General features: G+C 51.6%; 2 protein-coding genes and 1 non-coding gene across 8 annotated transcripts in view; 1 reads left to right on the top strand and 2 right to left on the bottom strand.

The window, feature by feature from the left end:
- PSAP (prosaposin) overlaps positions 1-20,444 on the top strand; it is a 32,550-nt gene extending 12,106 nt beyond the window's left edge. The window contains exons 2-14 of the mRNA XM_058696620.1: positions 4,345-4,478; positions 7,258-7,332; positions 7,913-8,038; positions 9,113-9,313; positions 9,875-10,018; positions 11,346-11,402; positions 15,120-15,251; positions 16,713-16,808; positions 17,108-17,294; positions 17,377-17,534; positions 17,884-17,964; positions 18,210-18,317; positions 19,401-20,444. Coding sequence (XP_058552603.1) covers positions 4,345-4,478; positions 7,258-7,332; positions 7,913-8,038; positions 9,113-9,313; positions 9,875-10,018; positions 11,346-11,402; positions 15,120-15,251; positions 16,713-16,808; positions 17,108-17,294; positions 17,377-17,534; positions 17,884-17,964; positions 18,210-18,317; positions 19,401-19,436 — 1,535 coding nt within the window. The 3' untranslated portion in view covers positions 19,437-20,444. The remainder of the gene's footprint in view (positions 1-4,344; positions 4,479-7,257; positions 7,333-7,912; positions 8,039-9,112; positions 9,314-9,874; positions 10,019-11,345; positions 11,403-15,119; positions 15,252-16,712; positions 16,809-17,107; positions 17,295-17,376; positions 17,535-17,883; positions 17,965-18,209; positions 18,318-19,400) is intronic.
- On the bottom strand, positions 5,894-5,999 carry LOC131493727 (U6 spliceosomal RNA). The gene has a single exon (XR_009252821.1). It is a non-coding gene; the product is annotated as a U6 spliceosomal RNA (small nuclear RNA).
- Positions 20,445-20,813: 369 nt separating the features above from the next.
- The window catches only part of CDH23 (cadherin related 23), a 416,105-nt gene continuing 409,289 nt past the window's right edge, over positions 20,814-27,629 (bottom strand). For 3 of the 6 annotated variants that reach the window (XM_058696610.1, XM_058696616.1, XM_058696618.1), the window contains 10 exons: positions 27,436-27,597; positions 25,648-25,904; positions 25,188-25,285; positions 24,654-24,774; positions 24,490-24,569; positions 24,310-24,350; positions 24,060-24,135; positions 23,463-23,592; positions 23,138-23,260; positions 20,814-21,798 (listed from right to left, as the gene is read on the bottom strand). In XM_058696610.1, the coding sequence (XP_058552593.1) occupies positions 21,472-21,798; positions 23,138-23,260; positions 23,463-23,592; positions 24,060-24,135; positions 24,310-24,350; positions 24,490-24,569; positions 24,654-24,774; positions 25,188-25,285; positions 25,648-25,904; positions 27,436-27,597 (1,415 nt within the window). In that variant the 3' untranslated portion in view covers positions 20,814-21,471. The other 3 variants (XM_058696619.1, XM_058696611.1, XM_058696612.1) reach the window with 3 other exon arrangements.

Genomic DNA, 27,629 nt, shown 5'->3' with positions numbered 1-27,629 from the left:
AAAGGTCATTTGCCTCATTTTACAAGAGTGAAGACGTGTAGCCCCAAAGGACTTAGCCCTGCTCTCCACTCAGAATTTCTCTTACACAGAATTCCTTGTAGGTTGGGTATTTGGTTTCTGCTTGGTTGCTTCTGCTTTCGGACAGGTCATCAGCTAACGAGGCATCCCATTCCCATTTTGTAACCCTGTGGGTGTCCCCTATCTCGAGCTGTGGTCTGCTTCTCTTAACCTCTTTATTGCTCTGAGGTCTGGGTCCGAAACCGCACAGAGCAGATCCGCCCTCGTGTGATCGCTGGAAGGTGCCCTTTCCCTCTGAAGGTGACTGTTTCTTGGAAACATTCTCCCGGCCAAGCACCTGCAGTCTTCTAGGGGATTCGGGAGTGGTGTCACGTGCCCCTGCCTTCCTGACCTGCCGAGCTTGTCCCTGTCTCCTGGGAAGCGGAGCACACAGGCCTGAGCCCCGCCGCCTGTCAGTGGGCCCGCAGCTGAGCTTCTGACCACCACCTCCATCCTTGTGCTGTTGGCCCTTGCTCTCCACGTTTAAGTTTACACGGAGTGTCATCTTCCTGGCTGTCTGTTCTGTAGGGATCTCTCTGTTGGCTCCTCTCTCAGCCCCGCTGCTACCACTTCTTACTTGGAACATGGGTAATCGCTTTCCATTTCCAGTTAGGTGCCCCATCGTCTGAATCTCCCACCTCTTTTTCAGTTCTGCCACATCGCCCCTGGGTTAAGACCCTGGCGGGAGCTGTAGCCCACAGGGTGAGCTTTCTTTCACACGGGTGCGAGCCTGCCGGCGGAGGCCCTCTTACCGGGCCTGAGGTCTGTCTTTGCAGGCTGGCTTCTGAAGAGACAGAGGAGGTTTCTCTCCCTTGGTACGTTCGGGAATCTCCCCTCTCAGCAATCCCCTCTCAGCCGGTCTTTTGTCTCTCTTTCGTCAGGGGCCCCTTCACAAATGTCATTGTGAAGAAGCCTCCTCCAGCTCCCCAGTAATTTTGCTGCCCCAGGGACCTCGGTCCTTGTGTTTGTTTTTTGTTTCTCCCTTTGGGTGTCCGTGCCTCTCACGTGGGGTCACAGAGCCTGTCTCCCCACTTTGTTCTGCCGGAGTGCCACTGTCTTCCCAGTCAGGGGAGTCTGATCGTCTTCCCGCTTGGGTAGCGAAAAACCAGGCTTGTCTTTACGGCCCTTCGGTCCATAGCTGGGATCTCCCTGAGAGATGCCTGAGAGCTCCCTGAAATGGTGTGAGGCTTTCGTATACAAATATATTTTCCGGGAAAAGGATTCGTGTCTCACGAGTGTTCTGACTCACCCTTTGGTTCCCTCACAGGGGATCAGCTCCTGAAATAAGCGCCCGAACCTCAGCAGGTAGCTCACTGGGATCGGCATCACCCACGCTTGCGTCTTAGCCTCACGGTAGCCGTCCTGAGGACGCACGGTTGTGAACGTAGCTTGGGTCATTTTAGGACATCACATTCGTTGTATACCACAGACTGTTTTTATAAAGATACGCACTTTTAAAAACTTGGGCTTTCTGTTGGAGGTACATGGGAACGAACGTCCTACTGAGAATTTAATTCCCAGCTGGGAGTTCAGTTTCATTTCCCGGTGTCCATGAAATCTTTTTTTAGGCTTGATTTTGATGACTTGATAGGCCTCCCAGATTTGGTAGCATACGCACGCATACTTTATACTTCTGAAAGTCCTGAGGTGGGCTATTAGGTAAGAGTAACTGTGGAGATTGGGGAATGACTTGTGATTTGTTAGCTGGACAAATCTCAGATAACCAGCTGCCCGAGGTTCTTTTTAGTCCAGAAGAGTTTGGCCCAAACTGGTAACAAAGTTGTTATTGAAAATGGTTACTGTTTCCAGTTCCTAGAAGGAATAAATAAGCTACAACTTATTGTTGCCTCTTGGGCCTGTGATAGTGCATCCGGTTCTTGAAGCCTGATAGATTTTGGCCCTTGAAGCCAATTCCTGGTCGGGATGGTTGGAGAAACCCCCCTGGATCAGAGTTCTCTGTGACTGCGTCTGTGAGAATAGAGGGTGGTGGTCAGGGCTTCTGTGGGGAGGACTGCTCACTGGCCTTGCCTTTCTTAATCCTGTCTGGCTCTGGTGTGCTGATGTCCAACCTCTTTCTGGCTTCTCTGTGTATCACTGTGCATTCCTTTGCCTAGAGACTCATTTTGTAGCTTCCTGTTATTTTTCCGGCTTTCTTCTCCCAGTTAGAGGTAGAACCAGTTTGTCTGTCTTGGGCGTTTTCAGGATTCCCCAGGGCCCAGTGCCTGGAAGGAGCGTGGGAGGTTCTGCTGGGACCTGCTGGCTCCGTGTGCTGTCTCTGACTGCCACACTTCTCAGAGCCTTGACCCTTGTGAAACAGTTAACGCCTCCTCCCCTTTGCCCAGACCTACAGCTGAGGACTGGCCCCAGCCTAGCTTGGCTACTTTATAGGTACTAAACATCTGTGAACCATCTGGGGATTCGTGTGTACTGTTTTGAATCCGGTGCGTGTTTTCCTCAGGAAACCAGAGTCCAAGCCAACTTGGACTTGGAATGCGGCTAGTTCTCTTGGGTTTGTCGACTGGTTATGGATGTGATTTTTGCCGCCAAGGGGCATTGAAGGCTATCACCTGGGCAGGAGATGAATCATTCACTTGCTGGTGTCTGAAAGGGTGCAGATAATCTGGCTTGAGCTTTTTGGACACCTGTGACTCAGTCTTTGTGTGAATCGTTTGTGGAATATAGCTTTGGTTGAAAAGCTCGTAATGACAGCATTTCATTGTCTTCCCTCCCCTGGAGGGAGAGTACCTACCACCAACAGGCATTCTTTGTGTACTGTGTATTACATGTCTGTAGAATTCACTGTGCCTTCTCATTGGGCTCACAAATTGAAGCAAAGTGCCGCATGACTCCTGAGGTTCTCGAGGTACTTTGTAGGTGGCTCTGGGATTTCCTTCTCAGTCTTGGGCCATGTGTTTCCTGTGTACAGGGGGAGGTGGGTATTTGCTGGGGTCGGCCTCCTGCACCATCATCCGTCTTTGTGTAGCCTCATAGATTCTATTCTTTTCTAGCTGAATTGTTTGGTAGAGGTGAGGTTGTTCCAAAGTGAAGGCTGCTGTAGACCTGTATTAAGAAATATAGGTATTCTTGAATTTTTCCTTTTTGATATATTATACCATTTTTCTATTTAACAGCTACACAGTTTTTTCAGGTTACATCTAGTTTTTTAGTATTGTGAATTACACTTAATAAATATATTTATGCCTATCACATTTTGCCTCCTGGATTGCTGTATGTCCTTAAAATGTATTTCTAGAAGTGGATTACTTTTTGAAGAGGGATTTTATTTTTCCAGTTTTTGAAATACGTTCATATATTAAGTCCTTAGCGGTCACACTTACCAGCCTTACAAATGCATCTTTTACTACAAAATTGTCACTTTTTCCCTCCATTGGCTGATTTAACTTTTAAAATATGGCACCTTCCTGCTGTAGCGTGGGTTTCTTTGGTCCTGGGTGATGTTGTACCTTTCTTGAATTTTCCCCTAATTTCATTTCTGTGCATGTGACTTCTGCCTGAGCGTTTTTTTTTCATTACCACAACAGAAGTAAGGTCGTTTTATGCACCTGCTGTTGAGTGCACATGTGTTCACTGATACCAAAGCGGATTATGTAGTTTTCTTTGTTAGTAAACTTGTTTATGTGCGAATATGCACAAAGTTAGATTTATAAAAGGGCTCTTCTTCTAGAACATTAAGAATCATTGTTTTTTGTAATAAGGATATGAATCTTATTTCCCCCACAGATTAAAAAAAAAAAACTTTTTCTTTCTATAATTAAATCCTGTAATTCCTGTTATTACTGCATGGAAAAAAATTAAAATTAAGGTTATAAAGATTAAAAGGCCTGATACTGTTTAGAAATAGTTTGAGGGGAGAGGTGCCAAGGTGGCTTAGTCGATTGAGCATCTGACCTCGGCTCAGGTCATGATTTCATGGTTCGTGAGTTCGAGCCCCGTGTCAGGCTCCGTGTTGACAGCCTGGAGCTTGCTTCGGATTCTGTGTCTCCCTCTCAATGCCGCTCCCCTGTGCGTGTTCTCCCTCCCTCTCTTTTCTCTCAGAATAAATAAACTAAAAATACAATAGTTTGAGAGGAGAAAAGCAAACCAGATAAATTAGTCCCTCCCAGCCCTTGACTTAGACTGACCTAGATGGTCACACAGCGTCTCGCCTGGACCCAGTGGTGCCGTGTGGTTTGCGTGCCCTGCTCTCCAGCTCTGTGCCCAGGCTAGTCCTTCACCCTGGGTGGGTGAGAGAGGGGGGCCACCTTCTCATGGTCGTTTGTCTTTCAGCTCTAGCCAGCCCTGTCCTAGGACTGAAAGAATGCACCAGAGGCTCGGCAGTGTGGTGCCAGAACGTGAAGACGGCGGCTGAGTGCGGGGCCGTGAAGCACTGCCTGCAGACGGTCTGGAACAAGCCGACGGTGGTGAGTGCCGTTGCTACTGTGCTGGGTCTTTTCGTATCAGCTGTAGCTGCTGCCATTTTCAAGGCTTTTTTTTTTTTTTTTTTTTTTTTTTTGCCTCGTTTGGTTTGTTCCTCTCCGGGACCCTGCGAAGGAGGCGGGACCCGTTGCAGGTGGACCCATTTTCCACACAGTGGACTTAGAGAGGTTTAGTTCTGCTCCCCCAGGGTCACTCAGTCTGCCGGTGGCAGTGAGAGGATGAGGTCCGCTCGTGGCCAGCTCTGTGTGCGCGCCGTGCTGCTTTCCGGGCCTCTGTGTGCGCCCCACGCATCCGCTCCCAATGAGGGGCCGGCCGGCTCACAGCCTCCATTCCCCAGGCGGGGTGCCATGGACACAGCTCCATCCTTGGTCATCCAAATAAGTAAATGCTAAGCTTTTCAAATCCTTCCCCACTTTTTGGTGTTTTCTCTCTGTCTCTCTCAGACAGGCAGATCATAGATTCAGACCCTCAAGCTTAGTAGTGATTTAAAATTTTATTTTTAGCTATAGCCACACTGGAAAAGAATCTGCTGGTGTGTGTGTGTGTGTGTGTGTGTGAGAGAGAGAGAGAGAGAGGGAGAGAAAATTTATTTTTATCCAGCTTAAAAAAATTTTTTTTCCCCAGCTTTTTGAGATAATTGACCTATAACATGGTAAAATTAAGGGGCAACATATACTGATTAGATATGTTTATATTGCAACATGATTGCCTAACATGCTTATCTGTGAGTCAGTGGGTCATTTTAAAAATCCATTTTGTATATGTTGTTTATATCCTGCAGTGTACTGTTATCCTTAAGAAAGCTCAAGTAAGTAATTGTGTTTAAAGGAAGAGTGGACATCAAGCTCCTAAATAAGATGGGTGTCTGCTGCTGTTGCTAGCTTTGCTGTACATGTGGATAGGTTATCTCTGCATTTCTTTATACTTAAAACGAAAGTGTTGCATTTCACTTGTGCTGTTCAGTAAGGTAGACATTAGCCATGTGTGACTATTTGAGTTTAAGTTAAAATTTCAGGGGTGCCTGGGTGGCTCTGTTGGTTGAGGGTCTGACTTCAGCTCAGGTCATGATCTCGCGGTTTGTGAGTTCGAGTCCCGCATCGGTCTCACTGCTGTCAGCTGTCCCATGGAGCCTGTTTTAGATCCTCTGTCCCTCTTGTTCTCTGCTCCTCCCCTGCTCATGTGTGAACTCTCTCTCTCTCAAAAATAAAACATTTAAAAGTAAATAGTTAATTAGAAGTGGTTTTTCATTGGTATTAGCCTCTTTTCTGGTGCTCAGTAGCCACATGGGGCTAGTTTCTCTATTGGATACTGAAAATTTTAGATTATTTCCATTATCACAAAAATTTCTTCAGCTGCTATAGATTTTTTTGTCCCCTTGATGTTTTTTTTGGTTGTTGTTTTTAAATGGAAGACTCCCGTGAATTTATGTGTCCTCTTGTGCAGGGGCCATGCTAATCTTTTCTGCATTGTTCCAATTTCAGCATATGTGCTGCTGAAGTGAGCACGATGCTATGGAGTTTTCATCTAAACGGTGTTAAACAGAGCATATTAATGTAGGGTTCTCATGGGGCGGGCTCAAGTGCATTCTGTGTGGGACTTAAGCCCTCTCAGGAGACGCCTGAGCTTTGCTGGCTGTGTACCCATTGCTGCACAACATGCTTGCGGCTGGCTCTGGGACGTGCCATCTCCTGTGGCGCGGGCCACGTTTGACTGCGTGCAGTTCCACGTCTAAAACCTGCCATGAGCAGCTACTAGTGCTGCTTCATTAAGAGAAGAGGAATTAAAACGCTGTCCTTGCAGAAATCGTTTCTGAATTCACTGGAACACTATCCTCTGTGGCCAAAATTACTTTCTGATTTGGTTTCTAATTTGCTTCTCATCTTGTTTTTCAAATGGCTTCCTCTTTTCAAATTCAGTGTGTCAAGGGAGGACTTTAACTCTTTCTCTTTTGCTAGGACAGTCTCCTGGGGGCCGGAGTCTCTCTTGGATGGCTCCATGCACAGTATTAGCCTTCGGTCCAAAGGTTCAAACTGATTTCTTTCAGTGCAGCTGAGTCAATCCCAGGTGTTTCTCATCCAGACATGTTAGTTCCTTCCCTCTTCGTGGGTTGAAAATCAGTTGACTTCAAGAAGGGAGCTCCTTACAGCCTTTGAGAACCAAATAGAATTTCCATGTCCTGGGCCATGTGAGGCCCTAGGTGCCCAGGCTTATCAGAAGGCCGGTGAGATGTTTCGAAGGTCTGGGGTGGCGATGTGGCTTCTACTTGAGCATAGCGCCTGGGAGGTGGAAGGTAGATAGAGTGCAGGGATCCGTGCCGGTGTCGGCTGGGCTTGCTTCTTTGCACATGCCCCGCCCCTTTCACTCTGTGCTAATGATGTTGCTCCCAGGTGACAGGTTTTGTCTGATTTCTGCTGCTTGCGTTTTTACCTTCCTGAGCCTCAGTTTCTTCCCAGAGCTATTGTGAGCAATAATGTGAAATTTGGCCTGTGCCGTGTGTGCCGAGTAAGGTGCTGAGGGGCGGAGGGCACAGGAAAAGGGTATTTGTCTTGTAGAAGCACAGAGTGCTCTGGGCAGTCCTGCCTGATCCTTCCCCGGGGCGTCCCTGTACTTCTCGTCTAGGTTGGGGAACCGGGATGTGCTGGTGTGTGAGACACCCCTGGTTAGATATAACAGGACAGAGGCCCAGAGGCCTTTTTAGCTGTGTACGGCATGGGTTACATCCTACAAACACAGATCTCTCTCCCTCATGTTCTTTCCTCTTAGAAATCCCTTCCCTGTGATATATGCAAAGATGTCATCACTGCAGCTGGGGACATGCTGAAAGACAATGCCACTGAGGTGAGCTGCCATGAGTGTGTGTGACCGCGTGCGAGCAGTGGCCGTGTGCACCCATTCCTTAAAAGAGCTGTGGTTCTGGGGGTCTAATGAGGAGTGGTCAAGGCCCGGGTAGGAAGTAGTTCAGATCTTGTGAGCCACATACTTCTGTTACATAAATTTTTAGCCCCCCCCCCCCCCCCCCCCCCCAGCCAACCCTTAAAAATGTAAAAACCATCCTTGGCCACAGGCTATACACAAACAGACTGTGGGCTCTAGCTTGCTGACCCTGGCCTAGGTGTTCAATGCCCAGGCTTGATGGTTGATGGGGGCTTTTGTATTGCTGGTCGCTACCTGTAGGTCCGTTTGGGCCATCTCTGCTCAAAATTCCCCATGCCCAGGAGACTGCAAGTCAGAGTGGCTGTATTTTGAGGAATGTCTGCTTTTTGCCCGTTTGTCTGATGGAGCCAGGGCTGCCCGCTGGCCCCCTCCCAGGGTTCTTCCCCGAGGCTGCCGTTTGCTGGAAGCCGTGGAGGGCCTGTGCTCTCAGTCGTCGGCAGAGCAGATGCACATCCTGATCTGGCCCTTGTCTGTATCCCTTTAGCAAGAGATCCTCGTGTACTTGGAGAGGACCTGTGACTGGCTACCTAACCAGAACCTGTCTGCCTCATGCAAGGAGATGGTCGACACCTACCTCCCAGTCATCCTGGACATGATTAAAGGACAGATGGTATGTGGTGGAGAGTAGACTCGAGGGCACTTCGGGGCCTGGGGAGGTGCCGGACCAGAATGGAGTGGTTAGAGTGGAAAGTCTTTTCATGGATTTGGATTTTCTCCATAGCTTGTTTCTACCGTTCTGACTTCCAAGAGGGCTTGGGCCCAGAAAGGGTGCAGGAAATGGGACCTTGCAGAATACTGAAGGAATTGTAAACTGATTCAGTTGTAAATGTGGTATAAAATCGTAAATGTGGTGTCACATTTACATGTGCCCATTTGATAACTCCTGTCAGATCTTTAGCTCTCCCTTTGGGCATGCAATTCATTTCATTTCTGTGATTTTTATCCCAAAGAATAATTCGGGGAATATACTCGTGGGTTCAGCTACCAGGGTGTTCTGCTTTCATTCAAATAAGCGTCTGCTGTGCATAAACCGTGTGCTACTTGTTGGATTTTCAGCAACAAACAAGGAGCCGGGTCTGTGGAATTTGAAAGACGCTAAGAAAGAAGAGGTGCCCAAGTAACAGGGCCAGAGGGGCGGAAGGGTCCTGAGACTGGACCAAGGTTTTGGCAAGACTAGCAGGGGTCACACCGTGCAAGGCCTTTTAGGCTCTATTTAAGGATTGCAAGTGCAGCAGGAAGTCCTTGGAGGGTTCAAGGAGAGGCAGAGGCGGGACATGATCATAGGTGCCTTCTTTAAATGTGTAGGTCCCACCAATTGGGAGTTAGAAGGGGGGAAGCTGGCAGGACAGTCTGGTGTGAGATGTGATGGGGCAGTGGAGGCGGACAGAGACACGTTCTGTTTCAGAGGAGAAATGGACTGGACCTGCTGATGAAGGGAGGGACAGAGGGAGGAGTGAGGAATGTCTTCTAGGTTTCTGGCTTGAGCTGCTGGGAGTGGGGTTGGGGGAGCCATTTGCTAAAGTGGAGGTGGGGAGGGAAGCAGGTGGTTTTGTTGGAAATACCTGTGAGTGAGGCCTGTGTGTGTGAGTCAGGCCACGAGGTAAGGACAGGGACTCGGGCACCAGGTGGCAGTTTTGTTTTCCTCTGGGGAGAGGATTTCCAGCTGGACTTCTTTCCTCACTAGAGTCATCCTGGGGAAGTGTGCTCTGCCCTCAATCTCTGCGAGTCTCTTCAGAAGCACCTGGCAGAACTGAATCACCAGAAACAGCTGGAGTCCAATAAGATCCCGGAACTGGATGTGGCTGAGGTGGTGGCTCCCTTCATGGCCAACATCCCCCTCCTCCTCTACCCTCAGGACGGCCCCCACAGCGAGCCCCAGCCGAAGGTAAGGCAGTAGGCCCAGCCACTTAGGGCCCGGTTCTTTCGGATTAGAGATGAGGCATGAGAGGGGCGGTACGTGTGTGCAGTTCTCGAGCTGGGGACTGACTCCTTCATTTGATCTTGCAGTTAGATGAGCCACCTTTCAAATGGTTGTGTCATGGAGGTTCTGAAGAACTTGGGGTATTTAAAATATGCAAAGGCTTCTCTCTGTTCCAATTAAATTTTATTGAAATCAGGGCGCAGTTGATTATAAGCCTGTTGATAATTTCAGAGCCTATGAAAACACAGAGCTGGAGTGCCTGGCTGGCTCAGTTGGTGGAGTGTATGTACACCTCTTGATCTCGGGGTTGTGAATTCGAGTCCTACAATGGTTGTAGACATTACTTAAAAAAAACAAAACAAAACACCTTTTAAAAACCTACAACTGTTCAGTAAGTCACTGGTGCTGTGGTCATGAACACATAAGGAAATTCTCTTGGGAATTTGAATCCTCTTAGTTACCATAGGAGCAGTGTTTCCAGCCTGACACCCCATCCCACCCACCCATCAACCCCTGTCACTGTAGGCTGGTGGGGACGTTTGCCAGGACTGCATCCAGATGGTGACTGATATCCAGAATGCTGTAAGGACCAACTCCACCTTTGTCGAGGCCTTGGTGGACCATGCCAAGGAGCAGTGTGACCTCCTGGGGCCTGGCATGGCCGACATGGTGAGCCTTATCTCCTCATGCATTGGAGGATGTCCTGGGCCTGGGACCTGGGCTCTGGGCTCTGGAGATAGGAGTGGGGGAGCCAAGAAAAATTCAATTCCTGAGGTACCATTTTAAGTTCCAACCCAAGGGCTTTGAGGAAGAGATTGTTCAAACAACTCCTGTTCCCTTCTGGGAATAGTTGGTGGGTACTTAAATGCTTTGTTGGTTACTTGAATTTGTATATGTAACAAAACATTTGGAATGAAGTAGTATAAGGAGACCACTTTTGTGAAGAATTTTTTCCCCTCCCAGTCACCATATGTATAAGGAACATTAGAATCCTTTATAACCCTGTTTTTAGAAGCCTGGCTGTTACATATTCATAGCTGTAGGTGTGCCTTCCCCACAGCCAGTGGGCTTGTTGTCCTTGGGAAGCCGTGCAGGCTGTCTTACAGCAGATGCACCTGGGATGCTTTCCTTACCTTGCTGAATATTAGTCCTGCAGGCTAAGAAACTCATTTTGTTAGATTCTTAGGGGGTTTCATTTCTTGGACCCTGTTCACTTTAACCAGGGGCCTATGAAATTGACACGTAAAGCCAAAATGCTAGTTTTGTATCCAGCAACCGAACAACCTTGGCTAGACTGGATGTAGGGAAGCTGGTTGTAATAACTCCATGGGTCTAGGGTCTAGAGCAGCCTTCCTGGGTAGGAATGGCTGGTTCTGGGAGCTCTGGGTTCTTTTCTGTCGGGAGTCTTTTGGCCTCATTGAAGTATCTTTGCATATCACAGTCTGACTTGGTTTCCCAGTTCAACCCTGTGTGAGGGCTGCCCTGTTTCCCTTGGTTTCCTCACTGTGGAGGCGCCCCAGTGTGACCAGGGCTATTCTGTGAAGGTCTAGAGGCAATAGCTAGATGTGTATGAAAGTAGGTGTGCTGAAAATCATTCTAGCTTGGTTCTGCTGGGTTTTAACTTTATAACCTTGTCTAGGAATGTGTGAATGGGTTCGAAAAGTCATTTCGTGTTTGTAGTGGCATGTCTTGTAGCCATGTTCAGAATTGCTCCTGAGCAGTTGCTGTATGACCTTGGGGCAAGTTTGGGCTGTAAAAGGAGATTGGAGGACCTTTTCTCTAAGGGCCTTCGGGACACATTTTCAAAACACCTTTTGCACACCGTTTCCTGTAACGCACAGGATAAGCACATTGCCATTTTTATCTCAGACGTTTGTGAGACTCTCCTCTTGGAAACTGCTTGATAGTTGCCTGTTGACATTGTCGGAAATGCTGGGGTTTTGGTGTCTCGCTGCGGCAATTAAGTGTCACTGACACCCTGTTTCTCTCTCCTCAGTGCAAGAACTATATCAACCAGTATTCTGACATTGCTGTCCAGATGATGATGCACATGGTAGGTGGCAGGGGAGGCTCCCTGTTAGCATTCTTTGTCTCAAACTCCGTGATTCTCAGGATTTTGAAAATTACATGGTTTAGTTTTCCCTTTTTCCCTTCAGATAACGAATTGGGTCAAAACGGACCTTCTTCAACCAGCAGACTCTCTACCTGCAACTCAGTACCTCCTCCCCTTTACCTTCCCCAGCCAGGGAGAAGGCTGAGGCAGCTCAACCCCCAGGACTGCCCTGATGGCTTCCTGGTGATTTGTTTGCCTGTGCATATGTGAGCTGGCCATCAGATTTCTGGTATCTGCCTTTCACCCTGGGGCGCGTGGGAATAGTCTGCTCTGGTAGGTAGGCCAGGGCTGAGAATTGCTACGTTGCAGCTGGAGTTTGCAGGTGCGGGGGAATCCCGCCTCCCACAGTTGGTCCTGCACTCTGCAGCAGTGTTAGCTCTAGCTGCTGCCTGAGTTCCTAACTCCTGCACTTGCTTCTGATGCTTCTGGGTGGTGTGGGCATCCCTCCCTTACTAGAGGTAGAAAATCTTGATCGTGGACATGAGCTAGTTAGCTCCACGCAGACTGTTGTACGAATCAGGGTGATGTGATGGTATTCTTAAATTGGGAACATGCCCTGGCTTCCTGAGATCTAAGCTGCTGGAGTTGAGGGGGTGGGTTGCACTTTGTCTCTATCCTGCTGACTTTCTGACTGTGTTGAGATTGACCTGTGTGGGTCCTTGAGTTTGTTCTCCAACCAGGGGTCCGCAAACTGTGGCCCACCACTGTTTTTGTAAAGTTCTGCTGGGTCTCAGTGATGCTCATCCCATTTTGTGCTGCAACGACAGAGTTGAATAGTTGAGACCTCACAGCCTGCAAGGGCTCCCGGCCAGGCATTGGGATTATTATTACAACATGCCTTGTTCTAAAAGTAGTTTAGAGGCAGCTTACAAAGACATGGAGCTAGAGGAGGAAATCAATAAGCCTTTGATTTGACTCGATTTGGTTAAGTGCTTTCTCATAGCTAAATAGTAAAATTTTCTCATGATAAAAGATTTACTGCATAGATGTTTTTTGAAAATACGTGTAATACATCCCAAATCAAAAATCATTTGTGGTTTAAAAAAAAATAGCAGTGGGGTCATACGGTTATATAGTACTTTAAACTTTGTAGTTTACAGTTAGTTGCTCAAAAATGTGTTTTATTGGTCATTAAACATTCTGGTACAAAAGGATTTTTAAGTGGCTGCATAACCTGTTTGGGTGGAACATGTATGTAACCAGTCCCCTTTGGATGTTTAGGTTGCTTTGAGGTTTGCTTTTGGGATCAAAAGCATGATGAGCACCCTACCAGTTAGACAGACAGGCACATCCCCGTTTCTCCCTTAGTAGAGAGAACTAACTGTTGATTTGTTGTCAGATCAGCCTTCCAGGCTGGCATTTGGCGCCCTGAGGCCGAGGCAGCAGAGGGTGTGTGGTTCAGGACCCCTGACCCCTCTGGGTGTATATTCCAGCACACACCCCCGATTTGGGCACTCCTGTGTCTTGTCCCACTTTGCTGCTTACCACCTGAGGGGAAGGCCTTGCAGGCACGGTGGACTGAGGCTCCTGAGGATGGAGAGCTCCTCATCACCTGGCATTTCCTGGGACCTGTTGCCCTGTGTTTTTGAGCATGATTTGGTGTGGTGGGAGCATGGGGACAGTGCACACACAAGCTGGACAGTGTGCTCTGTCCCTTGAGGGCCACAATAACTTTCAGTGCCCCCTGAAATAATAGGAACAAGGTAGGTTGCTGATTTGTGACTGCAAGGTTTCCCCTGAACTTCTGGTGACATCCTTACAACCTTGGTTAACAGACGTTGTTATTTTAATTTTTTCTTAACTGTTGTGTCCTTTCCTTTCTCTTATTTTCATCTCCGATTTCCTGTTTTTTTGTTCAACAGCAGGATCAGGTATGTGATGGGGGATTTGCTTGTAGTAGTGGTCTGCTGCTTCTTGTAGTTAATTTTGCTCAATTTTTTTTTTTTTTTTTTTTTTTTTTTTAATGGCATGACCTGTGTTAATACGTAGGCTGGTGGGGGAGCTTCTGCATTTCTCCCCTGTGATTTGGGGGGGGTCTCATCTCCCCTTCAAGGGGCCAGAAAAGGAAGCGAGCAGGGCTTGGACTCTGGTTAAAAACCAGCACCCAGCTGGCCATGTGCATGCCGCCAATGTGATGATGGGGAACCATAGGTGACCCCGGAGATGACTGTTTCCTTAATTGTAGGCCTGACTTCCAGTGGGACACCTTGTTTCTGTGATGACTGAGGGCATTGCATGTCTTTAGTCCTGTTTTTCATCACCTCAGAAATGCTTCTGCTGCATGAGCAAATCATTTGCAAATAGTGAGCAGACTATTCCTGTCTGTTGGATCCAGAGACTTGGAAACAGTCTCTTGATTGTGGCTTCTGCCCCTCTGGGTGATGGGGTCCTGCAGATCCTAGAACCATATCAGATGGCTCAAGAGCCAGGCCACTGGTGGCATAATATGGGGACCAAGTCCCCAGACCATTCTTACTGAGGCAGTACCCCCTTCTGAGCACTGGCATTTCTCTGTAGGAATAAAGATTTTTCAAAGGTATTTTGAAGTCTCATGGGAGAGTACTTTGGCTGGAAATACTTGTTGCCCCAGGGAGTTAGTAGAACCGAGCTCATCTGAGACAAAGCAGCCACATACCTCTTGAGTCTTTGTCTTTTTTCTAAAAAGCTTGCTTTGTCTTTGGCCCCATTCTGGTTTCTCTCCCCATACTTAAAGTGTGCCAAAGACAGGGTATTTAGGATACATTTCAGACTTCCCCAATCTTAATTCTGAAGACTTCTCGATACTAAAACAAGGTGAACAACAGCCACGGTCTAGCTCTTTTGCAAAACCGCTCGTTTTAGCAGCCCTGTCCTGACGCTTTATGGTTTGGTGGTGGGAGGCAATCGCTGTCAGGCCCAGAGCTTGTTGCTGGTTGCATTTGGTTCACAAAGGATACAGAGTGTGTATGCTTTCCTCACTCTTGGCCATCATCATCGTGAAATGGTCAAGATGTCCAAATTACAAGTTCCCTGTGGTTTGCTGTCTGGGTGGGAAAGGGGATTGATCTGGAGCATCTATGACCTGAAAGAATTGATCGCTTTGGGACCTTGGGTTTTTGTGTGTACTGTGTTTATGCAGTTGTGAAAATAGAATGCAGTTTCCAAAAAGCCATCCATTTCTTCTTTAAATGGTCCTGCCACCGAAAGATAAAGTGTGGTCTTATTTCCAAGATTTTTGGCTTTTTTAGTTTATGGGCATGGTGGTTCTTCCTCTAGAAAGAACATGCGGCTTATTTCCTACTGAGAGTGAACCAGCTCGAGCGAGAAACAGGTTCTAGAGCAGACCAGGTGTGCTTGGAGGAGGATTTGATTGCCTGTGAAAGGGAACAGGCACCAGAAGTCTCGCTTCCCTGGGGCGCTCTCTGGTTGGAGCAGGGATGTGGTTCTGTCTGCTCTGCCCTCAGCTTTGCGTGGCCTCCTCCCGGCGTGAAACCGGTGCATCCGCACTCGTGGGAGTCCCTTCAGGTTCAATGAGGAATCTTGCCTGTTTGGCAGTCAGGCTTGACGCTGTGACCTGGGTGCTCCCCTAGCACTCCACCCTTTGTGTTTAGAGAGTGGAACTGAGGGGGGTGGTGGGTGCAGGCCTGCATCTAACTGCCTTTTCTGTGCCTTCTTTAGCAACCCAGGGAGATATGTGGCCTGGTTGGGTTCTGTGAACAAGTGAAGGAGGTGCCCATGCAGACTCTGGTCCCTGCCAAAGTGGTCTCCGAGAACGTCATCCCTGCGTTGGAACTGGTGGAGCCCATTAAGGTACCTGGTGTCACCCGTTTTGTACTGGCGAGGGCTGTGCAACGCCCAGGCCACTCCACATTATACCACGTTCTGTGAGGCTCACGCTTTTTTGGTTCCCTGCTTGGCTGCTAAAGGTGTTTGAGTTTGAGACCATTCAGTAGTTTCTGGTGTCCCCTCTACCAGTGCAGTACCCCTCTCCCAGCCCTGAGTGCATTTACTTCTTTGGTTATAAACCCAAGTGCTTCACAGGATCAGCCTGCATCTGTAGCACGTCTAGCTTTTTCTAGTATGTTCGTGTCCCTCCACCTTGCCCACTGTTGCCGCAGTGCAAACCTGATACTCCCAGAACACCCCAAGGCTCATGCAGAAGCTTCTCGGTGTACTGCCGTGCACGCGTGGGTGTCTGCTTTCGTTTCCCTGGTACCCTTCACTCAGTAAAGATCCACCGTTTTCCAGAATCCGCTTACATTCGTCACTTGTTATGGGTCCAGCAGTGTGTTAGAGATGGAGTCCTGAAACCGTTGACCTGGAGTGGCGAACAAAATTGTCCTAGTGTTCATCGGGCTTGCAGTTTAGTTCTTAAAAGGGTCCGGGCCACGTGACGTTTTATCACGTGGCACACGCACACACTTCTGAAGTTGCCATGGCACTTGACCTTTGGCTGTCTCATCTCCCTCCTCTGTCCTCCCTCAGCATGTGCAGCGTGTGGACCACAGGTTTACGAAGTCAGGTGGGGTTGGGGAAGCACTTCCACCTGCCCCATCTTGCTGACTGGATTACTGGCCAGAGAAAATGAAGGGGAGTTTCACAGCTTGTATTCTAGCCACATGTGGCTACACGTTTACATAAAATCAGTTCCTTGGTTACCCTAGCCACATTTCAGGCGCTCAGTAGACACAAGTGGCTCGTGCTGCTCTGCTGGACAGCAGAAGGGGAGAGCATTCCTCCTGTCCTAGAAAGCTCTACTCAGCAGGATTACTTTACTAAAGGCGGGCCGTAGAAAAGAAGTCTCGGGTATAACGAGACTTGACACTTAGGGGCAGACCTGAAATGTGTTTAAAGCTTTGTCTTCTAAACAGTAGACAGGAAGTGAGTCCTCACTCTCCTGCTCCCCCATCCACCTTCCCAAAATGACTGCGGAATGATGAAATGATTGTGACCAGATACATCATGCAGGCAGCTCTTTGGGGTTGGGGGATGTTTTCACTGCTTCTGTCTTCTGAAGTATGGGTTACTGGTTTTTGTGGGGTGGGGGGTGGTGCGTGGCGGGATGTGGTGGTGGTAGAGGATTGTGCAAAGGGATGGGTCTCCCACCATGTAAAACCGGCAGGGACGGGAACTTGGACACTGGGAGGAAGCCACCTTTTGGGTGACAATCTCTTGTTCCTGGCCACAGGGTGTCCCTTTCCCTTTAGAGCAGCAGGGTCCAGGGTGAGGTGAGGACCTCAGCATTAAAGTGCTGTCCTCCCCTTTCAACAGAAGGACATGGTCCAGGAGAAGGCTAGTGTTTTGTGCGAGATGTGTGAGTACGTGGTGAAGGAGGTGGTCAAGCTGATTGACAACAACAAAACCGAGGTATGTGCGTTTCTAGAATGCTAGAGTACCCCCGTTCCCCAAAGGCAGAAGCAGCCGAAGAGGTGGACTCAGCCATCGCTGGCAGTGGACGCCAGCCCTGGGAATCTGCATACCCCCTGCGCACCAGTGGATCCCTCTGGGCTGGGGTCGGGCCTGTTTCATAGGTCTTGTCTTTTTGGGGAGGAGAGAGTATCTTGCTGTTGGCTGGTTTCCTGGTCATGTTAGTATTACTGAGAATCTTTCCTAGGCCTGTCCAGCCTCTCCATCTTCTGATACGATCCTCTTGTTTTGTGTTTCAGGAAGAAATAATTCACACTTTGGGTAACGTGTGCTCAAAATTGCCCGTATCCTTGTCTGAAGAGTGCCAAGAGGTGGTGGAGACTTACGGCTCCTCCATCCTGTCCATCCTCCTGCAGGAGGTGAGCCCTGAAGTGGTGTGCAGCGTGCTCCATCTCTGCTCCACCCAGGGGCTGCCTGTGCTGCCTGGTGAGTAGGGTGAGGGTGTGGCTGGCCGGCCCCTCGGCTTGACGGGCCCTGCCAGTACTCAGCCTGTGCTCCCTGTGTGTAGTACGCGTGATTCAGCCGAAGGATGGTGGCTTCTGTGAGGTGTGCAAGAAGCTGGTGAGCTATTTGGACCACAACCTGGAGAAAAACAGCACAAAGCAGGAGATCCTGGCTGCTCTTGAGAAAGGCTGCAGCTTCCTGCCTGACCCATACCAGAAGCAGGTATGCCCCTGGCTGCTTTGGCCCAGAATGTAAGAACCTGCCTGGAGAGCGCAAAGGCTGGGGTAGCTCATTGATTGTACCTGTGATTGAGGTTTTTGGTGGTGGGGGGCGGGGGGGAAGCTAGCTGTTTCTTAGAGGCAGTCTGTTGGCTCAGGGGGAGCCACTGGGAGAGAGAACAGGAGCAGGTGAGATGAGGCTGAGTGTGGGTGGGTGGGCATCTGGGAAGGGGGTCCTGGGTTGGCAGTGGCAGGAATTCTTTAGGAAGAACATGCGTGGTGCCCCTCCTTTTGTGCCCCCACTCTGTGTGGACACCCTTAGACCTGGGTGTGCATCTGTGTTTACCTAACAGTGCGATCAGTTTGTGACTGAGTATGAGCCCGTGCTGATCGAAGTCCTGGTGGAGGTGATGGACCCTTCCTTCGTGTGCTTGGTAAGTTCCTCTGGGTGGCTCTGCATGGAAGGGCTCCTCTGAGGTTGCGGCAGAGTCTCGGGCAGGGGGGTGGGAGGACATTCTAGGCCTGCAGCACTTCACTCGGCAGTGCTGACTTTTTGGGAGCACGTGTCAGAGCTCTGATTGTAGCTGCTTCTAGAAGCCGGTAATCTCTGGTTTTGGAAAGGATCGGTAGAGCGGATCTAATTCTTTCCTCTTCCATTTGCCCTTTTTTCACCGTATAGAAAATCGGAGCCTGCCCTGCAGTCCGTAAGCCTCTCTTGGGAACTGAGAAGTGTGTCTGGGGCCCTAGCTACTGGTGCCAGAGCATGGAGGCGGCGACCCAGTGCAATGTGAGTATCCCAGCAAGTGCTCCGCAGGCCTGCCTTGTCATTTGGGCAGCTCCCACGACAGTCCTGTGTCAGTAGGCCCCTCTGCAGTCAGCTCTCTGCCCTGCCTTTATGTCCAGGGGGTGGGGGATATCTGAGGCCCAGGGGAGCGATTAGGCTTATCTGTCTTGGCCCAGTAAAGGCAGGAAGACTGCGCTCTTGCCCTTGAGAAGGGTGGGGTGTGCTTCAGTATTTTGTGCTACTGTTTTCCTGTTCTTGGCTTTAATTCTCCTGTGACAGGGTCAGGCTCACATTCACATGAGGCCACCCCTGAGATTGCACAAGTCCTATCCCTTGGGTCGGTCTTAAGCCCGGCCTGTATCTTCACCTCAGGCCAGACGGCTGTTCTCGAATGGTCCTGAGAGCTGGCACCACCCAGGTGTTGCAGGGTGCTGTGGCGCTGACTTGACCGCACAGCCGCCGGTGGTGCCCCACGCTGCTTTCTTGGGTGGAGACGTGTGTGGACCAGTTGGTTACCTAATGTTCCTTTGTGCAACTTTTTCTTCCTCGAGCGGGTTCCTCGTGACCATGGGGCATGACTGTGCTGGTGTGGTTGCATCAGTTTGGCGACGCCCGTCCCGGCCACAAGGGGCTCCTTGTTCCTCCAGGCCTGGCCCACAGCACAGTCAGTAGAGGAGTAGGCTCTTGCTGCTGTTCTGGGCAGATGTGCCCGAGGGGCCATTGCCCTCCGGGCCAGAGCCAGTGTGCACCCAGTTGGGTGGGGAGTTTTGCCCTGGGGGCCCCTCCGTGCCACCTGCTGAGTGCCGGGACTCTGACTGTAATCAGATGGGAGGGGACCTGGGCCCTACGTGCATGGGTGCTCATCTGGAAAACATGCAAGTGCTTTGTAGCTGCTGCCCTGGATGCTTGCCTCAGGAGTCCCGAACACTGGGGTGGACACGCGCTCCCCAGTTTTAAATGAGGCGCTGTCTAGCTGACTCAGGACAAGACAGCTGGTCCCGGTTTTGGGTGATGTCTGATGCACTAATGGGCCAGGGGTGGAATTTGTCACATGAAGGCTAAACGCAGTTTCCTCTCTCCTGTCAGGCTGTCGAGCATTGCAAACGTCACGTGTGGAACTAGAAGGGATGTTCCTTGGAGAAACTGCAGCATCTTTTCCTACTTGTGTGTCTGGGGGCAGTGAACACAGATCTGTCGACTCTGTTATAAAAATAGGACCCCCTCTCCCCTCCCCTCATTTCCTGTCTCCTGATTGTAGCATTGCCGTCAGTGGGGGAGGCGTCTCGCCCTCTGCCACCCATAGCCGCTTCAGTGTCCCTTTCCTTTGCCTAGACAGGTGAGGATGTCCTGTGCGCCGGGAGTCTTTCAGCCTGCCCTTGTGGTGGGTCCCGGCCCGGGCCTTGTTCTGAGCCCTCTGCCTACCCCATGCGGGGACCGCCCCTCTTCTGGGCCGATTGGCTGCTATTCATAGCAGCAAAACAAAGGCAGTTTTATAAGAAAGATTAGAGGCTCAGAATAATTAGGCTTTTTAAAACCGCGTTTTCACCATAGGATTTAGGAAGCAGCTGCTCAGGAGACCTGGGTGAGGCTTCGGTTTGTGTCGACCTTCGTTTCGGCTTTCCTGTGTCTTTGCTGGTGATGCCTTGTTTGGGGTTCTGTGGGTTTGGGTGGGAGGGGCAAACCTGCCTGAATGTAATCTGCTAGCTCCACGTGGAGGTCCTGTGGGTCTGCTTTTGCGTGTGAGCGTGGACAGTGGTGACCACCTCTTGCTTTTGTGTTTGCGTGGCTGTGGAAGCCTTGCTTTTTTGTGCGTCTGTACTGCTGCCCAGGGCCCGCCTTTGCTCTCTCTGCTCCAACCCTCATTTCCAAGATGTTCTTTCTGACCTTCAAATAAACGTGGATGACCAGCTCCTAAGCCTTTGGCTTTCAGGTAGAGGGTCTGCTGGGTGTGCTGTCCAGGGGCCTCGGCTGCTGCCCTGCTTCCTCTCCGTTTGGCCTCCTCTTTTCCACTTCTAATTGCCAGGAGACAGCGAGATATGAAGTTGCTATTAAATGGACTTAATGACTTTTTTGGTTTGTTTTGCACTAAAGTTTCTGTGATTTAATAATAAATAAAGTCTGTTAACCAGACCTGAGCCCGAGTGCTTCCATAACACCCCAGCCAGGGGAGTTTGGTTTCTGACCTGTGGGTGTCCAGCAGTCCTGTAGCCTCACTTGGCCACAGAAGGCAAGCAGAGTGGGCAAAGAAATCCTACTTGGCTCCTCTCTGATTGACCCAGGGTCGCAGTGGGTCAAAGGAACCCCTGAAAGTCAGGCCCAGATCTGCCCTGCCCTTCACCCTCCCCCCCTTCCCTGGGCCAACCAAAGGGAGGGTAGTTTACCAGAGCCAGAGCTAATTGAATGAACTACTGATTCCTTGTGAGTTGCTTTTCTTATTTAAAATTCAGACCATTCCAGAAACGTTCAGTGAGTACCAGTTAAACAAAATCAAGGGGAAAATGTTGAGGGAATAACTTAATTTAAAAAAGGAATACACACAAACACATTCAGAACCCAAGAGAACACCAGTCATTTCTCTTTAGGAGCCGGGCACGTTTGGGAAGCCAGTGAAATGTAGAGAATGCCGTTCACCAACGTTGGCCATGTCCATGTGGGGAGGCAGGGATCACTGTCAGCCCCTAGCTGGATGTCCAGCTGGGAATGTGCTAGAAATACATTGGGACTTGAACTGAAGTCAGGGAGCCAAGGCCAGGCAGGGTACGCCAGCTCTGGGCCTCCCTCTTCTGGTCTGAAAGTCAGGGGGAGGGGAGGGGAAGAGGGCCCGCTTGGCCTCTTAAGAGCTCAGCCTGGGCTGAGTTGGTCCTCACACTCCTGAGCCCCCGGTGACCCTCCTTACCTGTGTCCTTAGATGCTTAACATTTTTGTTTGGTTTTCTTAAAAAAATAACAAATTTTATGAAGCTAGAGGTCAGGTGCTGAATGGGCATCTGGCAGAAGTGGAATCTGAGCAGCTGGTGCGGGCTGCCACCAGGCCAGCCCGAGGTCGTGCGCCCAGAGCCAGCCTGGGGAGGGGCCCACACTGTGGTCCTGCTCTGCCCTGCCCTGGGAGAGATGGGGGCAGGTGCTGCTCACACCGGCGAGGCGAGGCTCCCGTCTGGTCATAGCTCTGTGATCTCCAGGGGGCTCTCCAGGATCACATCACGAAGCTTGTGCAGGGGTGTAGATTTGGCTGACTCTGTGCGGGCGTTGCGCTCAAAGGCACTGGCTTCAGCTGTGGTCAGCGTCTCCAGTGAGCGACCCAGGCCCTTCTGGTCGTCCTCGGGCAGGCTGTTAAGGTCAGTGGCCAGCAGAGTGCCCGTGCTGCCGTGCACCGCGTGGATCCCGTCAGGCCCCTTGAGCTCTGTCGGCGGCTTATGGCGGAAGCGCAGGCTGCCCTGACCGGGGCTGTGCTCCCCTGGCTCCTCCTCCAGCTCAGTCTGGATCAGCTGCAAGAGGCCAGGATCCCCCAATGGCTCTGAGACCCACCCATGCTCAAGGTCATGCCCAAGGGCTGAGCAGGTGGATGGCCCCAGAGTCCCACCTCCTGTGTCCTTTTCCTTCCTACTGCCCACAGGTAGCTCTGCAAGCACCTCTAGGCTTGTGCTGCAGTGGGCTGGCCTGTCCAGCTGGTGGCAGTGTTTCTCAAACTGGGTACAGAGGGGAACCCGGACACTTAGGGTGTTAGGGATGTGTTCTTGCTTCCCATGAGAATCTTGAATTTTGTGTATTTGCTTTGAGAAGGGTCCTGTGATGGAGTTTTGGTATCTGGATTTGTCAACAATTTGTCCTTGAGCAGGACATGTAGGGAGTGTCCCCAGGTGAAGTTGGAGGGGTGATAGGATATAGTAGAAACTCAACACATGGTGGCACTTTTGTCCTGGGTGGAACTGTTCGTTGTTAGCCTATTCCGTTTGGGAATTGGCCCAACTGGAAATCTGGGGTTTTGAAGAAAGTGAATTTTTAAAGTGTTGACATCATTGCAGGCAAATAAATTTATGTAGGCCCATTCGACCCTGCAGCCTGTTTCCTATAAGGACATCAGATGCCTTTTAAAGGCATCTTTTTGGGGTTCAAGTCTGAGAAACACTCCTCAGCACCCACTCTAGGAAAGCCCACTGCAGAGCCCAGGAAGTAGACTGGGCCTGCCGGCTGACTTCCTGGGCCCCACCCATTGCTGTCTTTGGCCCTGGCTGCTGAACTCTAGGGATTGAGAAGGATGTGGGTGGCTGGAGCGAGCGAGAGAGGGAGGGAGGGAAGGAATGAGCACCCCCAGGGCTGGGGCACAGCACACAGCTCCGGGCCCGCCCGGCTACCTCAGAGATGGAGGAATGGCAGGAGGAGGCTTTTTGCACCATCCGCTGTGCAAAGAGCTTTTTGAGCCGCAGGTAATCCTCCAGGACCACCTTGAGCAGCGATCCCTGGGGGAGCGAGAGGGTTAACCCCCCCACCAAGGCCTTCCCCTGCCTGTCATACCCCTTGCTCACTCCCATAACTCGGATGGAGGTGCTGGAAGGTGCATAGGCACCTGATCCGAGGGGAAAGAATTGGGAGCAGAGCCTGGTGACAGTGGCCAGCTAGAACCCACGTGGGCTCCAGGCCACTGCAGGCTGAAGTAGCTCCTGGTCAGCCAGATGCCCTGGCCTCTCTGAGCCTCGAGGTGGAGAAAGCTGTTTCCCAGGATCCTCCCCCATCCCTGTATCTTGGGGAACTGGTCTGAGCTCAGCCAGAGGCCTGGGTGCGGGCCCCTGAGGGGGTGTGGTGCAGAAGCCTGCAGGGAGGGCTCACCTTGATGGGTCCCTCCCGAATGATCTGGCCCAGCTTGGCAATGTTGTCGTACTCTTGGATGGCTGCCCGCAGGTACCGGTCATCATCAGGCTTGACTGCTGCTGGTTCACGCCCAAAAGTTCCCTGGGGAGAGGGGACATTAGCCGGAGCAGAGGTAGACCGCATGCACACGTATGTACACACACCCAGGGTAGTGGATACAACCCGCCACCCTCATCCCCCAAGGAACCCAGCTCCTTGGCAGGCAGTGGCAAAGACCTGCTTTACCTCCACCCCGTCCCGCACGGTTGTCCACCCCCTGCCCCTAGCTCTGGCCAGGGCTCACATGGGTGCGGGTGGGGCTATTCCATAGGTCTGCGATCTCACTCAGGTTCTCCGGCAGGTCGTCCTCATGCTCAGCCTGGGCGGCCAGCTCCAGGTTCCGGCAGAAAGGATCCAGCCACACGGGGTTGGCCCTGCAGGTGGGGAGTGGGGTGGGTGGGGTGCGGAGGGACAGATGCCCTTGTAGCTTAACCACTAACCCCTGCTCTTTTCTTTGGCCAACGGTAGTACCTTCCTGGGACTGGAGGTTCATGGCCTTGAGAAGTAGGCCCCTAGCCCATTGCATTTGGGCGCACAGCCACGCTAGGATCCCTCAAGAACCAGGACATGTTGATCTCGATTAGTTTTGGTACAGAGGCCTCACTCTGCACCTGGAGTCCATGTCTGTGTCTGCTGGAACTGGGGGCCCAATTGGGGTGTTGATCCCAATCCCAGCTCAGCCAACACTTTATAGAGAAAGCTGGCCACCAGGGGGCACCCACACCTCAGATTTTAGCTGGTCTGGTCCCTCAGAGCTTGAGGGGTGTCAGACAATCCGCTCCCACTGGGTCCTGGGCATGCCTCCTCAAAGTGACCCTGAGGTCTCAGGGGCCCCACTCACCCGTCGAAGGAATACTTGTTGGTGTTGGGCATGTCCATGATGTCAATGAAACCACGATTTCCTGTAGGGAGAAGTTCTGGGGCATGGAGGGGAGGGAGGCACCCTGCTGTGGCTGGTGGAGCCTGAGCCAGCCTTATGAGGCCTAGGTAGGCACTCTAGGCCCCCAGAGGCCCCTCCTGCCTTGTCATCCTCACCCCCCCCCCCCCCCCCCCCCGCCCCGCCTCAGTCCCCCATCGTAGCCCTTGCTCACCTGCCGAGCCAGCCACAATGGCTTTGAGCTTCCTCTTGTGTCTAGAGAGAAGCAGAGAGAGGGGCTGGTGAAGGAGGCTGGGTGGGGCTGGCATCTCAGGGCCCTGCCTGCCTCTGTGACTGTCCCAGGAGCAGGGCTGGTCAGCCTTTCCCAGGGCAGGGAGGTGGAGGAGTCACTCACACGGTCCTGTAGTACCAGTTCATGAGGATGAACAGCATGGCAGCCAGGAAGAGGAGGATGGCCAAGACAATGATCGCCATCTGGGGGAGTGGGGCCAGGCGTGAGTGGGCGAGAGCACCCAGGGCAGAGGGGTGGTGGGGTGGGGTGCCACCAGGAGTACCTACCTGCAGGGCGGACATGTCGTCGGGCAAGCGGGCAGAGATGGCAGGCTGCACGTCCAGGACATTATAGTTGCGGAAGAGGTTCCGCAGCTGCTCCTTGTTCTCGTCAATCATCTGGATCACCCTGAGCGAGGGGAGGGGGCCTCAGCTTCCCTCTTCAGCCATTCCTCAAGAACTCATCCCACTCAGAAGGCTCTGCTGAGCTCCTGCCTCCGACCCCCAGATTCACCCCCACCAAGCTTTGCAAGATCAAATCCCACTCAGCTAGAATGGTTTTGTATCTTACAGGGTTTACCACTCCTCATACAGGATCCTGCTCGTTTCCTCACCATCCATGTAATACTCCCATTTTACAGATGGGGAGAGTAGGACTCAGAGGGGTGGAGCTCTGCTCACACCCGCAAACTACTCTCTACAAGCCCTGCCCACCTCTGGGCGAGAGCCCCACACAGCAGGCCTGATGGTGTTATCGGCCTCTTTTGGTGGGTCCCCTCCCCGGCTCCAGGCAGGCAGGTGAACCGACCGGACCCCACCCACCGGTCCACGTCCAGGATGCGGTTGGTGTCGCGATTCACCACGTGGATGAGCAGCTCTGTCTGTGCGAAGTTCACCCGACCCTTCTTGTCCACATGGAACTAGGTGAGAAGAAGTGTCAGGGGGCGTGGCAGGAACAAGGAATGGGATGGGGAGCTGCTCCTGGCCTACCCTGCCGATAAACCTATCACTGCTGAGTGCTCATGGAGGACCACGCGTGATGTCAGTCGCTTGGCTGCATTGGGCCAGGTGCTGTCACTGGCCCTATTTTTACAGGTAAGGATGCTGATGGCTAGAGACGTGGAAGGACTTTCCCAAGGCCATGTAGCTAGGGAATGACTGAGGGGCTACAGAGACCCCCCCTTCATTCCCCTGACCTCTCCGCAGTGGCAGTGCCCCATCCCTGTGGCGTGGTCCTCCTCCCCTCATAGCCCGCAGACCCAGGGTGGGTTCCATGGGGCACCTGCACGTCATCAGTGTTGACAATGGCACCGGTGATATTGGAGAGCAGGCGGATGAACTCCTCCTCAAAGCCACGCACGCGGTCGGGGATCTCGTTAATGACAATCTTAACACGCTGGTCATCCCTCAGGATATAGATGCCGATGATGGCCGTGTCATTGTGGCCTGCGAGGTCCCGGGCCACAATGTCCACCACAAAGTAGCCAGGGCTGTAGGCCATGAAGAGGTCAAAGGTACGCAGGATGCCATCCACACTCCCTGCAGGAAGAGCCCGCGGGCAGGGTGCAGCTCAGGGGCCACCCAGTGCCCCCTCAATCCCCTGGGGAGGGGCAAGGGCCAGGGGCATTTGGACACACTGAGGGGAGGCTGCATCTCAGGCCACAAGTCCCCGCAGGGCCTGGCAGAGCGAAGCTGACAGAGAAGGTGGGGGGAGGGGGGGGACAAGTGAGCATGAGTGTTCCGTTCATCTGAAGGAGCAGCAGTTCTGACCTCCACTTGGTGGATTATTATCCTGGGAGAACGCAGCCAGTGCTGCCACAACCGGTGCTTCTAGAGATTTCTAAGGTTTTACTTAAACACTGCAAGTTAAAACACAACTGTGGGCTGCAGTGTCCCAAGGGTGACAAGTTTGGGACTCCACTGTCCCAGGCAGGGGCGATGGGAGACGTGTGAACACCTCGGTGTCTGTCTCTGTCACACACACGTGCACTTCAGAATTCCACAACCATACTAGAGACATAACCAGAGGTCGTACAGTAGTCTTCTCTTAGAAGACCATAGACCTGGGTTCGAGATCTGCCACTTTCTCGCTGTGTGACCTTTGGCAAGGTACACAGCCCCTCAGTTTCTTAAGTTACTAAACTAAGCAGTAGGAGATGAGAGGACATAGGGATGATGTCTGGTTGTGTGACTGGTTGTGAATTAGCCTTCAGAGGATGGTTAGGGGGAGCATATCTGAAGACAGAGGTGAAGGTCAAGATGGGATTTCAGGAAGTGAAGACAGGGCGAAGGCCAATGGAGGATGGTACAGAACAGGCTGAAGGAGTGAGTGGTGAGGGGCTCAGCTTGGGTGGGCATGGGGCCCTTACAGATAGTGGGGGGCTGTGGAGCCAGGAAGAGGAGGGACCAGGAGGAAGAAAGACCTGGTGAGCTTTGAAAGCCAGGCCAAGGAGTCTAGACTGACCCCTGTAGGCGAGAAGAATGGGGAAGGTTTTGGGTAATGGGACACCCTCCAGGCCTTGCAGAACCTGACCCAAGAGGCTCAGTTGTCCACACAGGCCGATGCGCAAGTAAACATGCACGCTTTCAGGTACATATGTGCTCTTTGAATTCTGGCTCCTCAGTGCTTAGCACAGTGCCTGGCCCGGGGGAGGGGGAGGTACATAAATAGGAAGATAGGTGGACACACCAAAAGGAGGATGGGAAGGTGGATGAATGGACAGATGGGTAGATGGGTAGATGGATGCATGGATGGGCTGACTGACACACGGGTGGGTGAACGGATGGATGGATGGATGAATAATGGATGAGAAGACGGGAGAGATGGAAGGAAGGAGAAAGTGGGTGGGTAGATGTAGAGATGGAAAGGGGGATCAGAGACTAGAAAGATCGGTGGGTGAATGAACGGATTAACAAATAGCTGGCTGAACGATGGCCAGAAGGGCGGGTGGACCGAAGGACTGACATGGCTGGCTGGCCAGCCACTCATACCCTGTGGTGCCCACACAGACCCCATCTCCTCCAGACTATAGTCTGTGCAGTGACAGAGGTCTTGGGTGGAGGCTCCTACCCATGGTGAAGACCTGGCCCACGTCCTCAGAGTCATTGGCAAGGGCCCGGAAGTAGTGGATGGCCAGGATGCTGTAGAAGACCAGGCTGTTGTTGCCAACGTCTGCGTCCAGGGCCAGCACCTGGATCAACTCTGAGCCCACCTTGGCATCGGTGGCCACTCCTGCAGAGAATGGGCAGGTGGGTGTAAGCGGC

This window comes from Neofelis nebulosa, chromosome 13 (assembly GCF_028018385.1).
Source record: "Neofelis nebulosa isolate mNeoNeb1 chromosome 13, mNeoNeb1.pri, whole genome shotgun sequence".
NCBI lineage: Eukaryota > Metazoa > Chordata > Mammalia > Carnivora > Felidae > Neofelis > Neofelis nebulosa.
This window is presented reverse-complemented; position numbering and strand designations above follow the sequence as displayed.